The sequence below is a fragment of the Equus quagga genome, chromosome 2, assembly GCF_021613505.1.
Source record: "Equus quagga isolate Etosha38 chromosome 2, UCLA_HA_Equagga_1.0, whole genome shotgun sequence".
Taxonomy (NCBI): Eukaryota; Metazoa; Chordata; class Mammalia; order Perissodactyla; family Equidae; genus Equus; species Equus quagga.
The window spans coordinates 50,339,998-50,354,677 of NC_060268.1; the positions used below are offsets into that span (position 1 = coordinate 50,339,998).

The window sequence follows — 14,680 nt, forward strand, 5'->3', positions numbered from 1 at the left end:
AGGTACTCATCAGCTCATGTCTACGTTGTTTCAAAGACCACCTTCTAGCTTCTGGCTTCACCCTTGCCAACCAATCCTCCAGGCTGCTGCCAGTGATCCAAAATGCAATAAAGCAAGTACTTCAACATAAAATGAGGTCCGTCATGATCTGAATCTTTTCTTCTACTCACACTCTAGCTCTACTTTGCCTCCTTCAAGTGGCATGTCTTCATATCTACAAATCTCTGCAAATGAAATTCCCTTTGAGTGTAATGTTCTACCCTATCTGCTTGGCATATTCTTGTATCTCCTTCAAAAGCCAGTTTTAAAAAGTTCAGTTCAAAGGCCACCTCACTTATGAAGCCATCCTAAACATCTCCAGACTAAGGCCACCATATACAATATGCCTCCATACCTCCAATTAATTTCTTATATTTACGTAATTCTCCAAAAGCTTCTGAGCTCCCTGTCAGCAGGAAATTTTTCATTTGTTTCCTCAGGACAGCCTCACAGTGCTTTGCTCATTATAGGCACTGGATATATGTTTAAGGACTAAAGACACCAGAATCTGTCTCATTATTTTATAGACACATTACATTTATTCAAATATATATATATATGTGAATATATATATATATATATAAACTATCTCAAAGGTAAAAAATAAAGCTAACATTTGAAGATTAGGCGAGTTTCATGTTACAGAATATAAAGCTGGTAAGCAATGGATACAGAGTTATTTTTAGAAGTTATGTATAAAGCACACACATTAGAACTTGTGGCTTGCTAAGTTTGCCTCTTTGATCATGCCTCTACCTTTGTCAACAATAATTCTGTAATAAGTATATTAAATATAATTAGTTGGTAAATGGAATAGACAAATAAAAATAAGTCGGACATCTGAATTGTTATATATGAGCTCCTCTGATTTCAGACCGGAATCTGTATTGTTCACGCCTAGCTTTCCAAAGTGAGTAAATAAATAAAAGATTAAAGGAAAATAATTTCACTTAAGATGATTGTCTTTTCATATAAACTATAATGGAAAGAAACAAAACAGGATTTATATATCTTTAACTGATTAAGGTAGAAATTAAACCATTTGTTCAAGTCAAACTGATTATATGAAATTTTCAGTTTGTAACAGCTATTAAAATTATATCTTTCAATTTATTCTAAATTTTCTGGCAATAAAGTACTTTTACAAATAGTACTTTTTAAAAAAAGTACTTTTACAAATAGTAACATTCCAAAAAATTTATCATATAATAAAAATGCTAATCTATAAATGTTAAAAACTATTATAATAACATGGTTCTATGTAAACCGACCTGGGTCCATATGGAGGGGGAAAAGTGTGACCAAAGAAGTGTCTATATATATATCCATCCAACTTCTCAAACACTCCATCATTATCTACTTGATAGTCCTTCATGTCTTTAAGATAATCTTTAACATCATTAACAAAGTCAGTGAAGAGCTTCTGATCATGTATGAAGACACCATTTAGGAAAAACTTATTGATGAATTGATCAAGTTCTTTCCAATGATGAAAACTATCCAGTTTTTCTAATAAATACCTTTCAACTAACTGTCTAAATTCATCTATCCTTACAGGATTCAAGAGTTTAATATTAAAAAGATTAATGGATTCCTGTTGAGCACATTCAAATACACTAGAACAAGCCTTTCTGAAAGAGTTTTCTCTACAGTCATGCTCAGCACTGCATTTCTGTGAATTTGTATTTTTTCCAAATTCTTCAAAGTGAACTGGTTTTTCTTTCCTTCCTTCTCTGTGCGTAGTAGGGCCTCTACTCCTCTGGTTTTGTGTACGTGCCTTATACTGTGGATGTAAATATTCACTAAAAACTGTTGTTGGTTTTTTAGCTGCTGGTTCTTTTGTAGCACCAAATCTTTTATTGCCCTTTTCATCAAAGATATTCTTGGTGGTATCTTTGAAATGCCTGAAAGTGGATTTAACTGAATCTGAGAATTTTTTCAGATTTTCTTTCACAGCTTCTTTAGCCTGTTTGATTTTTTCTTTATGATGCCTCACAAACTCCTTGGTAGAATTCTTCATGGCATCAAATGTTTCCTTAACTGAACCCAAAAATGTTTCCTTTGACTTATTTTTAGCCTTGTGGTTTCCTCTGCTGCCTTTCTTTTTTCCATCAGTTTTTTGTTTTCCATTTTGATCTTTTGCCTCAATATACAGTTTTTCCCACAAATCAGAACGCTGCTGTTCAAAGTTTAGCTTCCGCTCCAACTCAGTGAGTCTTTCTCGTAAGATTTCTATTTCCTTTTTTTCAGTCAATATATCAGGAGAGTCTGTGTTGCCATATGACTGACTAGAGCTTAACTGCTGGAGTTCCACCCTTAAAGCCGTGGTTATTAGTCGTTCTCTCTCCAGTTCCCTCCTTAGCATCTTTGCTTCTGCCAAAAGAGTCTCCCTCTGATTAAGGAAGCTATGTGTTTTCAGCTTTTCTTCTTCCAAATGCTGCTTAAGTTTCTGATTTTCTGTAACTAATTCTGTACTTGTCCCTTTATCTTCCAATATCCTAATCTGTTCCCTTAGTTTCCTTAACTCTTCCTGCAATGAAGATAAGGCTTTTTCTTCCTTCTCCAGAGATATTCTTAAATACTGATTTTCTGTATCAAGGTTCTTTTTCTGAGTTTCAAAGGTCATCTTCTCTGCTTCAGTAAGGGTCCAACACCTTGCAAGGTTTTCCTTCAATGACTAAATTTTTTTGAAAAAGAAGAAAGAAAAATGTCAAATGCTTTAAAAGCTGAATTTAAATCTTTAAGATATAACAAATACTCCATGAATTTTTAGTGTCTATTTCTGCAGAGACTATCCTTTATACAGTATTTTCAATAAGATTCACGTGCAAGAAAATGCACAGGAGAGAGCTACATCAAAATAAGAATATAGCATGCTGGAAGAATTTAAAGGCAGGAAAAAATTAGCTAGAGCTTGGTTTATCTCAGTAAGATTTTAAAAATAGAGATGGGGTACTTCTGACTAGTCTTTCCCATAATCATATGAAATCCTTACCTGTTTCTAGGCCCACATACAAGTTAGGAGAAAAGGAGATTAACACCTATCTTTTTTTCTTCCCTAGTGAGGAAGATTGTCACCGAGCTAACATCTGTGCCAATCTTCCTCTATTTTTTCTATGTGGGATGCTGCCACAGTATGGCTTGACAACTGTTATGTAGGTCCACACCCAAGATCTGAACCCATGAACCCCAGGCTGCTGAAGTGGAGCACAAACTTAACCACTATGCCACTGCGCCGGCCATGAGATATGCCTGTCTTTTGACTACAAGACTCTAATCTCCTGAGAAGGCTCTTAGAGAGAAGTAAGGCAGGACTAAAAGCTTCTCTGATCCTTGGGTGAGGGAGATAACCTTTTATAAGAAGTAAAATTACAGCTAGAGATGACTTCAGACTCAAAAAAATTGTTTATCTTCACTGCACTCTTTGAAGGGAGAAAATTTCAATAATCTTAGTCCTATGTGAAAGATCTCAGTCCTACCCAAATTAACATCTCTAAGTAAGTTGAGATAAGTCATACAAGTTCTCCCGCACTTTAGAGATCAGACTAAATCATGGTAACTTTTATAACTAATTTCTCCAATTTCAAATAATTTTCTGATGAGACGATGACCAGATTAGCAATGTAACCCTGAAGTCAATACCCTTGATAGAGAGAAACCATGTTCAATCAGGTTTACACAATTCTGCTGCAGTTCAAGGTAGCCTTGAATGATCTAATTTTTCTCTCAACGTATGTATTAATAACAAACTTTAATCAAAACAACAAGAAACTAAACAATATGCTCAAAGAAGTTAATGGTTATAGCACTATCCAGTCAGTTAAAATATCTTATGTATAAATCAGCAAAATGATACTTAAATTTTGCTCAATTTACCACAGATATTAATCTTATTAGAAGATAAGATTATCATTAATCTTCAGAGAACAAAAAAAAAAATGACTCAGTAAAGATCTGTGTAGGGCAAGTATCCTAAGAGCCAATATCATCCTATGGAACCAGAAACCTTAGTGGTGAAAAAGAAAATGGCTACTCTTTTTATAACAACATCTGATCAAGATACAGAAAACTACACTATTTACAATTAACTTCAGTAGTCCCTCCTGAAAGATATAATTCAGATGTCAAGTGGGATTCTGTCTTCCAAAGAAATATAGTCATAATCCTATAAGGGATATATATATATATTTATATAAAGTATAAAGGAAATCTGGGGAAATGGAAGGAAAAAAGAACAGTTTACTTTTCTACCCTGAGTTTACCTATAATCCCTTCCTAGGGAAGAATCAGATAGGAGACCAACTGGTCTTCATAAACCCACAAAGGTGTTAGGTAACTGGAAAGAACTGACAGCACAGTCCTATTGGAGTTAGGTGAGTTTTAGGCAGGAAAGCATAACATGCTCTCTCTTCCATCAGAATTAACAAGAAACCAGAGAAAAAGGGCTGGTTGATTATTTCCCTTGATCAAGGGAAGATCTTAGAGAGATTACAAACTCTCCTTCTCTCTTTTACTGAATGAAAATGTTTTGTTCAGCTCTGTAAAAATAATAATAATGTTTTTGGGTTTTTTTTTAAAGAAGATTAGCCCTTAGCTAACATCTGCTGCCAACCCTCCTCTTTTTGCTGAGGAAGACTGGCCCTGAGCTAATATCCATGCCCATCTTTCGCCAGTTTATATGTGGGAGGCCTGCCACAGCATGGTTTGACAAATGTTGCTATGTCCTCGCCCAGGATCCAAACTGACAAACCGCAGGCCGCCAAAGCGGAACGGGCAGACTTAACTGCTGCACCACTGGGCCAGCCCCAATAATGTTTTATGTATATAATATCAATTAAAAATAATGTTAATTAGGGCCAGCCCTGGTTAAGTTTGGCAAACTCTGCTTTGGCAGCCTCAGTTTGGCTCCCCAGCATGGATCTACAGCACTTGTCAGCGGCCATGCTGTGATGGCAGCCCACATACAAAATAGAAGAAGACTGGCAACAGATGTTAGCTCAGGGTGAATCTTCCTAAAGCAAAAAGAGGAAGGTTGGTGACCAATGTTAGCTCAGGGCTAATCTTCCTCACCAAAATAATAATCATAATAATAATAACATTAATTATAGTGATTAGGAGTACTATCTTTGAAGTCAGGTAAATGGAATTAAATTCAGCTCTGCCAGTTGTCAGCCTTATGAAAATTACTTAACCTTTCTGAACCTCTTTCCCGTCTATAAAATGAAATTAATACTTGCTTAATTCACAGGGCTGTGGTGAGAAATAAGAGAAATACTGTATGTCAGGTATTCACAATGTGACTACGACACAGTAAGTACTCAATCCACAATTACCAGTATTATTATTTACTAGTCCTCACTGTACTTGTATCTGAATAGCACAATCACTATTTGCTAATTTTTATAAACTGTATTAGTAGTACACACCTTATAATCTATAAAAGACTCTTGTTCCTGCTGACACTGGGAAAGATAATCCTTCATATCATTCAATTCATCTTCATGCATCTTTCTCACTAACTGCTGACGCTTCTGAATCTGTATTGTGCCTAAAAATGAAAATTTTTATTAGGGATATAACGTATATGTTATGACTACCAATATTTTTAAAACATAATAAAACATTTATTTGCATATATTTAACTACTTAATTCAGATAGGATCGTTTTCTTCAAAGTATCAGCATTTCACAGTTCTATAACAATTCTGATTATATAAACAAAGAATGAATAAGTAAAATCTCATGGTGTCATTCATCAAATGGTAGATGGCTGTTAATTGTAATATAGATCAGGCAAAGTAGGTTAATATATTTTTTATTTTATTTAGCATACACCCAGGGACATTTAAGCAGTTCACTATCCTTTTGATTAAAACAAGCCAGTCCATATTACTCTAACAAAGAAAACAATTTATGTAATGTTTTTAATCCTACTATATTGAAGGCACTCAAGGTTGTTTTTGAGGGCTCTAAGGTACAATAAAGTATTGCATTCCCCCCTTTCCAAAGAGAAAGAAACCAACCATGGAATCTATTCACACGTCATAAATCAGTAAGGAAAAACAGAGGCCAGCCCCGTGGCCTAGTGGTTACGTTCGGTGCACTCGGTTTCAGCGGCCCAGGTTCGCAGGTTCAGATCCTAGGCGCAGACCTACACCACTTGTCACTTGCTGTGGCAGCGACTCACATACAAAATAGAGGAAGACTGGCACAGATGCAAGCTCAGGGTTAAGCTTCCTCAAGCAAAAAAAGAGGAAGATTGGCAACAGATGTTAGCTTAGGGCTAATCTTCCTCAACAAAAACAAAAAAAGAGAGAGAGAGAGAGAAAAAAAAAGAAAAACAAAAATGTCTTTTTTTCTCACTATATTTTGCCTAAATGATATAACACAAACTCAAAAAGTATAGCAAGGAAAACAGTTGGCTAACTGTGATTACCCACCATTCTCAAAGACAAATCTTTTAAGAATTCTGCATTGGTTAAGTCTGTACCCAAGTATCACCATCCCTATCCCAGCAGTTTGGCAAAGAAATCTTAACCAACTAGGATGCTCTACATTTTCACCCTAAAAATAAAAATGTTAATGTACCAAGACATGCTGTTCACATGCTGCTACGTGCTTCATGCATGAGAGGAAAAAACCAACACTAAATAAAAAATAAGCAAAATGCATTTGGCAACCTTAAAATTATATCTACTGAGTGGCATACCATTAAGTAAAGATAACAAGGAATTTTGTAATGAAAGAATGTAATAATGACAGTTTATGATTTCTTTCCATACTGCTAAAAAGATGGATTTTTAATTTCTTCAATACATCTTGAAAAACACTAAAGAGAAAACTTTTGCCAAATTACAGACAACTGTTACCAGTTAACAACTATGATAGTCTGTTAGGATCACTTCTCTTTAAATTTTTGATTTGTAAAAGAATAGCAAATTTGTTTCAATATTACTGTTATCTCAGATTTTTAAAAATATTGAAATAAATTCATCTGTAGTTCCCAGAGTAACAGAAAACCTTTTTCTTTTCAAACTGCCAACAGGATGAAATCCTTTGCCCACTAGAAAGTAACTTAAAACTATGTGTTAAGATCTGAATTCGCAGCAGTACTATTATATAGCATATGTTTGATGACTGTCTTAATGTGGCCTTTATCAATCTCACTAACTCTCTGGGGTTTTTCCTCTATCTTCCGCTGCCTAACTATAAAGTGTTACCACCCAAGGTACAACCTTTGGCCTTCTGGTCATGTCTACAAATCGGCGTATCTTAATTAATCACATTAACCCTGTGTCAGTTTTTGCTATCACTGCTCTAAGACTTCTCTTCTAGAGATAGAGTCCCCAGTCCCACCAGAGCTTCCAGCCAAGACATCCAGCTGTCTGTTGCGCACAATTTTTGGAGTGTCTTCATAAAAAATATCAAACTTCAACACCTACCCTAAACCGTTCTAGAATAAAGTTGGGTGAAAACAAATTAAACTGTGCTCACCATTATTTACTTCATCATCTAGGAAAACTCTTCCCCAGTAACACTTTAAACTCCAAAATAACACAGCTGGCATACTTCTTGGAATGTAAAAAATAAACCACCAATACCTCAAGTATCCAGGCTCAAAGTTCTGTTTTCCATTATCACTTCAGCATCCCTTATTTCACCAACCTTTTCTCCATCCCCACCATCCCTGTCAAGGCCCTGATCACTGAGTATCTGGATTACAAAACCTCCTAGCTGACTGTTCTAATTTTCCCCACACCATTTACCTTCCTGCACTTTTCCTCTAAAATTACTGCTGTTAGGTTACTTTATGAATCAAATTCTACCCAGATTCTCAGATGTTTTACAATATAACAACACCCCACAAAGTCCAACCTTTTACTCCATTATTTCTAAGTATCCATTCTGCTACAGTCCAGCCAGTCTTTTCACTGCTCCCAAACCCAGCAAGTTTACTCTCAGGTTATCAGGTTCTTCATTGCTGGAATGTTCCACTTTCCTTACCTAGCATAAGTATGTTAAGACCAGACCCAACACAAATACTAGCACCTCTGGGATAACTCAATAAGTGTAGCCTTTGAGCTATATTCTTGTCTGTGCTACATAACTTATCACCTAGCTATATTCCATTATATTGTCTGCTGAAGAGTAGGGCAGCCTATCAATACTTAAAGCAACTCCATGAGGAAAATAAATCAATTGAACTCCACTGATGATTCATAATATGGATGGTCTACCAGTAAAGAAAGAATAAGAAGACAGGTCTTTTAGACATGAAAATTCTTTTTTTTTTTAACTTTTGTAAGTACTTTCAGAACCTGAAGCAGTGCCAAATACCTGTAAGTACATTCTTTTACTATCCTCAGTCCTGCTAGTTTTCTCTTCCTTCCAGGATAGATCTGACACTCCAAAGTTATAGGGAACCAAAGCTGGTGAATGTTCTGAGTGTGTTCTTAAACGATTATAAATAAAGCAAATGACTAATTATGGAGTGCAATGACTGACTTCATGGTGCATGGGAAATTCAAATTGCCTCTAAAATGAACTCAAAAGAGCTCTTAAAGTGCTGAGATCAGGGCCAGAATTAAGGAAAAATTTGATGTCCTTTAAATAGTGACCTTCAAAAGCTAACAGTGATTCAGCTAAGTTTTTATATGTTCATTGAGCCAATCTCATTACTAATATAGACCTACTTCATGTTATATTGCCCATGTTTTTAATATTCTAAAAGGCTAATTTGAAAAAGCACAAAAAAAAAGTTTTATTAAAGTAAATTTTACAAGTAACCAAATCCTAAATAACAGGGCAATAATTTTTCAATTTTGAAAGCACTCTTCTCTAAATTGATCTTTCTACAAAATACTTAAAGGTCATGCAATTGGGGTTTTAATGCAATTGAGATTAACATTAAATCACTGTCCAATTCTTTTTTTTTAGTAAGAAAAAACAATTGAAATAAGACCTTCTCCTTTGTCACCTCCATGTTTACCTGTGGGGGAAAAAACCATGCTCAAAAAAAATTCATACACTTGCTCCAGCTAGATAATAAAGTTAAATACACATTTCAAGTCAAATCTCATTACAACAAACTTCAAGGGAGGATACAAATTATAGTCTCTCAGTATTAAACTCAAGCAGGCATCCACCAGGACTCTAAATACTTATTTTTATTAATATAAAGTTAAATACAAGAAGAAACACATTTTACTGACTCTGACTTTAAACAAGTATTATCTTCATTAAGTTTATTCTAACATTACATTTTGTTGAATAATATATATCTTTTCCGTAAGTCAACATAGAGTATACATAATTCAATCTTTGCATAAGGAACACACTGTTGGAAGGAACTAGCAAAACAGGAATACTCATAAAGTTAAACTGTCAATTATGTAGGCAAAAAACCTAAAAGTAATTAATATAAGGCAAACTGAAATTTGTGAAGTTGATATTTTCTTTAAAGTATCTTTTTTTATTCTAATAAAGCAAAGAGTGTGAATATTCAATTCTTAAATACTCTCACCTTAAAAAAGGTTCAATAGTTAGACTCCCAAATGACAAATAACACCATATGGAATTCTTTCCTCTTTTCACCCAAGAGACTTTTAAAGGCTTTGCCTTAAGACAATCAATGTATGTAAACAGTAACAAGGATAATAATGAGCAAAGTATAATGCTAAACTATAAAACTAAGAATTCTCAATTCATGTGAATCATGGCAGCAGCAATGAATGTCACAAAATATAATTCTTGCATGAAACCTGAAGGTAGAAATAATGAGCACCAATTATTGTGACATTTCAAATGTAACTATTTGAACTGGGATTGAATTCTCCTAAAAAATTCAGTTAAAACTAGTTTAATTGTGATTCTAAATTAAAATGAATGCTTTGTAAGCATTTCAGATTTTTAATCTTCCAACCTTTTTCTTTAAAAAAATACACCAGCTAATAATCCTTCCATTTCTTAAATACTGGCTAATTAAAGTGAAAACAGCTTTGTGAGATACACAACACTATCTCCATTTTCCAAATGAGAAAACTGAGGTTCAAATAGGTTGCGAGCTTTCCAAGGTCATGTATTTAATAATGACACTGAAAACAGATCCCAGAATTTCTCACTCTTGGTAAGTGCTGTACACTAAGCCATCAATTTATGTATAATAAATTTTCAAATACTCACCATAGAAATGTCCAAATCCCATGCTGATTGCAATCACCAAAGCAAGTATAACACATTTATTGAGACCACTACTGAATTGGCGTTTATATAGCTCCTTAGAGGGTTCAGTTTCTTGTTCAGGAAGCAGCTGTTCTTCAGATTCTGAACTAGAAACAGTCTTCTTCCTAGCACGGCGACGTCTAAAGGCGGGACTGGGCTGATGACTGGTTTCATCACTACTTGATTCGTCATCGCTAGGCTGAGATGAAAATACTATTTTAAAAAGAAAAATGTAGATAAATATGAAAATTCTAGAAAAGCTTTCCCAGTATGATTTAGAATAATCAATGCCATCCCTACATGCCTTTTTACATAAGACAGCCAAAAACAAAAAGACACAAACAAAAACTCAATTTTTCCAAGTTTATCAGCATAAAGCCAAAACATAAGTGATTTCAACTGTGATACACAAGAATCTGTTAATCATATTCTGTGCCTTTGATGGTCTGTTTTTTTTTAAGCCTCCCTTGTTGTTTACACCATTAGAACAATCATTCTCATAGCCTACTAAATTTCATCACTTTTAAAGACATAAACAAATACTATTTCTGGAAGGAAAAAAACCCTCTATCTCTTCATTCAATTTCAAATAGAGGTCATCTAAGCTCAACTGTTTAAGGAACACAGGAAAGTATATAAGCAGTTCCTGTGACTTAAAAGGACAAAAGTTTTCACAAGTTTCCTTAGGTGTGTATGTCCCTAGTATCATTCCCATCCTATGAGCCCACAATCAAGGTTCAAAGCACTATAGCTTAACACAGGTTTCCAGAAGTCAGATGAGCCCTTCCCTTCGACTGCCACTCTTACTAGAAGGTTATTAATTTTACCCTCTAGTAAATATGTCAGCATGAGGAAGTGACACAACAGCTATCTCCGATATTAAGGACTAGTCTGGTGCTGCTCCTTTTTGAAAAGAATAATAATGAACAATAAATTGAAACAAAAAATACAACAAGAAATCTCAAGTACTGGAGATATATCCTTTAGAAAAATCACCATCAGCTTTTTCAAATGTATAATTTCTTAACATTGTTCCATATATCAATAAACTATATTTTGACAAAGAAGATTAGATGACTCAGCAATAATTCCCACAGGCCAGTTAGAAGAAAAGAAAAGCACTAAAACTAAGGATAAAATGGGAACTTGAATTTGATACAGAGAGCTCCAAAACAACATTCATGCTTCAAAAAAGCAAAACAATTGTTTGTAAGACAGGATATCCATGCCACAGGAAAGCTGGTGACTTAGGTTAGGCAATACTTTTTCAAGATGGATCATGGAGGATCCGGTTAACTTTCACACTTACAACAACAAACAAAAAGACAGAAGGCACTACTGAATGAATGAATATTCCTAATATCTAGTGATACAGATGCCACTGAGAGATCTTTTGGTCATGACCCTTATGCCCATCATGTTTATCAGGTTACTCTTGATGGCTAGTTTTCCAAGATGCCGTCGCCTCAGCTGTGAGGTTACATTTCTTGGACAGAGAAAGAAAGGAAGACTTAAACAAAGCATTACATAATACAAAGGCAATCGTGATCATGGTTGGAGTACTTAAGTCAGACTTTCTGACAGTACTACGATGGGTAAATGTAAAAACAAACCATTTGTCATAATTCCTTAAATAAATTTTTGCTTCTACCTTAACATATTGCCTTCATTATATATTCTAAGTAAACAAAGCAGCCTAACCCATATTAACAAATTCACATCCTTATCTAATGCTTCCATCTTTTTTAACCCATACATATGATAGCCGAAATATTTTTATTTTTAAACTTCTTTTAAATTAATTTGGCCCATAGTCCACGATGCAAGCAATGCAAAGGCATGCAATAAGCTAGCCAGCTTTACTACAAGACCAATTTTGAACACCTGTTTAGATTATCACAGATGACAATAGATATCTTTAAAGCACTAAGTAAATAGTAAATGTGACTAGGCACACTCAGCTCTAGAAAAGCTGATCAGATTTAGTCACACCACCTTGGAAAGCGAGTTGGCTAGGAACATGGTGTTTCAGCTGATCATCCCATCCCCTTATGCATTCAGGAATCTTCCACAGCTTCTCCCACCACCTTTCTTTTGTGAATAAACAGGAAAAAAAGATGTATAAAGCTTTATTATAAAGAATAAAAAGGAAAGAGAATTGAAATATTTATTTTAATTATTACTTCACACTGTTATTTGTGCTCCATCAAAATCTAACAATCATGCCTTTAAAAAAAAACACATACAATACAAACTTTTCTACAACTATCAACTTTGCTTTCTTGGGGGAGGAGAGGGTGATATGGAGGGAGCGGGGAATGTTCTTAAATTAACAAAAAGATTATTGCCACAAAAATGTAATCTATAAGAAGAAAACATTGAACTTCAAATCCTATAGAGATGGAGAAGAAAGGGAAAAGGAAAAACAAATAACTAAGCAATGAGTAGCAGGAAATTAACCAACCAAGAAAAATATGGGGTAAGGGAAAGAGACCAAAATCTCTTGGCTATTGACTTATATATAATATTTTCAACATAGTCCAAAATGTCATTTTTTATTATTTTTTAACATTTTCTTTATTGAAATAATTAATTCCTTTGGGAAGGATAACAATGGATAAAAATACACCTAATAAAATATTCCTCTTAACTGAATCTGTAAAATTCCCAAGAAGTCCAAGTTCAGAAAGGAAATAAAAACTAGAATAATGTGCTTTGAAGTGTCCAAGTTGCTGAAATAAATCACCATTGTGTAGCATCAATTTCTTAAATGTCTGCTTAGACCCTTCTACAATACTCCTGCTTCAATTTAACTATCTTTTCTGGTTCACAAATATTCTCAAACCAGCATCTTTATAGTCTTTAAAAAAAAAAAGAAAGAAAAAAGACTACTTGAATACAGCACAAATCCGCAATTTCAATAAATAAAATTTGATGACCAAAAAGGATTCTAAAATCAATTACATTAGCCCTCAGAAATAAATGTACAATGTATACTATTCTGGCCAAGGCTGAAATTTTCCTCTGACCACTAAGAATGCCAGATGTGTGTTTAAATATTTGAATAAAGTGTTTTGAAGCTCTTGTTCATATGCAATTTACTGACAGACTAACTGAAAATAACTAGTCATTAAATGAGATAGCTAAAAATCTCTACTTGACATTTTATTACCTTAAATTGGAATAACAAAAATTCCATCATCTGTTCTTTAATATTTACATTTGCCAGAACAGTAAAATCTAAGAAAATGATCTGAAATAGATACTATGTGTTCCTGTTTTTGCATCAAATTAGGAAATCTTGTAATCACTAGCAATGTTCCAAGGCCTCTCTCCCATAATTCACCCTTAAGTGATAATTGTAGGTTAATAAATGTGGGTTGATTACAGGTTTGTTTCTCCTATTTTCCAGTAACCTTGTATCTAAATATTTATATCACCTTGAAAGATGTTATACACATCCCTAAAACTGAGCCAAAGAATTGCAGAAGGTAACTCATATCTTAACCTCCACATTATTCTGTCTGAACAACAGGCATTAACTGCATTAAGGATGTGACTTACAATAGGCACATTTTCATAACTCAATCAAAAATGAAAGATCCAAAGGTCAGGGGCTTTGGGATGCTGCTGTACTGCCAGTTCCTTGAACCCTGTTTGGCACATGGCAGCACTCGATAAATGTTTGTTAAATGACTAACAATTGAATGGATCCGGAAGACTTCAACAAGAAAGTTCTTTCACTTCATTGTAAAACATGTACCGCTCTAAGTAAAAAGTTTAACATTCTCCTGCTTTCAGGTCTAATGGCTCAATCTCTCATTCTTAAAGATCTTAAACATGTCAAATGCAGTGGAGAGTTTGAGACCTTAACAAATCTCCCTGAAGCTATTTTTTTTCATCTTTTACTTAAGGATAAAAGATGGTATTTACTGTTATAGCAATGGACTACTGTGCTCTAGGCCCTGAGTCTAGGAAAACGCTAGATATAACAGTAGATTTTATAAATGGTTTTCTTGAGTTTTATCCAAATCCATTCAAAACTTGAAAGTTAGGGTTAGAAAACAAACCATTATATAAAATGTGGTCATAGGAGTCCTTAAGTCTCATATCAGTGTATTCTTTATGGAGTTCTTACCAGTTTCTGGATGACAGAATGTATACTGGCTGCTGGAGGAAGAGCCCATATTAAAATCTTCTGGACTCTGTGCTTCTTTAACAATTAGAGCTTCTTCTTGATTTCCAATTTCTTCTAACTTAGGTGGCTCAAGGGTAACAATATCAGAATCATCACTGACAGTTCCAAAATAGACATTGTCTTCAGGTAACTTTTCTTCCTCTCCCTGAGGAATCATAATTTTAGAGACAAACTCAACAATTATTTACAGGCCTTATATTTTCTACACAGTTCAAAGTGTAT

General features: G+C 34.4%; 1 protein-coding gene across 5 annotated transcripts in view; it reads right to left on the reverse strand.

Moving 5' to 3' along the window:
- CCPG1 (cell cycle progression 1) overlaps positions 1-14,680 on the reverse strand; it is a 37,466-nt gene that overhangs the window by 1,745 nt on the left and 21,041 nt on the right. For 2 of the 5 annotated variants that reach the window (XM_046654397.1, XM_046654395.1), the window contains exons 5-10: positions 14,399-14,603; positions 12,256-12,351; positions 10,222-10,473; positions 9,002-9,028; positions 5,466-5,587; positions 1,311-2,716 (exon numbers count right to left, since the gene is read on the reverse strand). In XM_046654397.1, coding sequence (XP_046510353.1) covers positions 1,311-2,716; positions 5,466-5,587; positions 9,002-9,028; positions 10,222-10,473; positions 12,256-12,351; positions 14,399-14,603 — 2,108 coding nt within the window. The remainder of the gene's footprint in view (positions 1-1,310; positions 2,717-5,465; positions 5,588-9,001; positions 9,029-10,221; positions 10,474-12,255; positions 12,352-14,398; positions 14,604-14,680) is intronic. The other 3 variants (XM_046654398.1, XM_046654396.1, XM_046654399.1) reach the window with 3 other exon arrangements.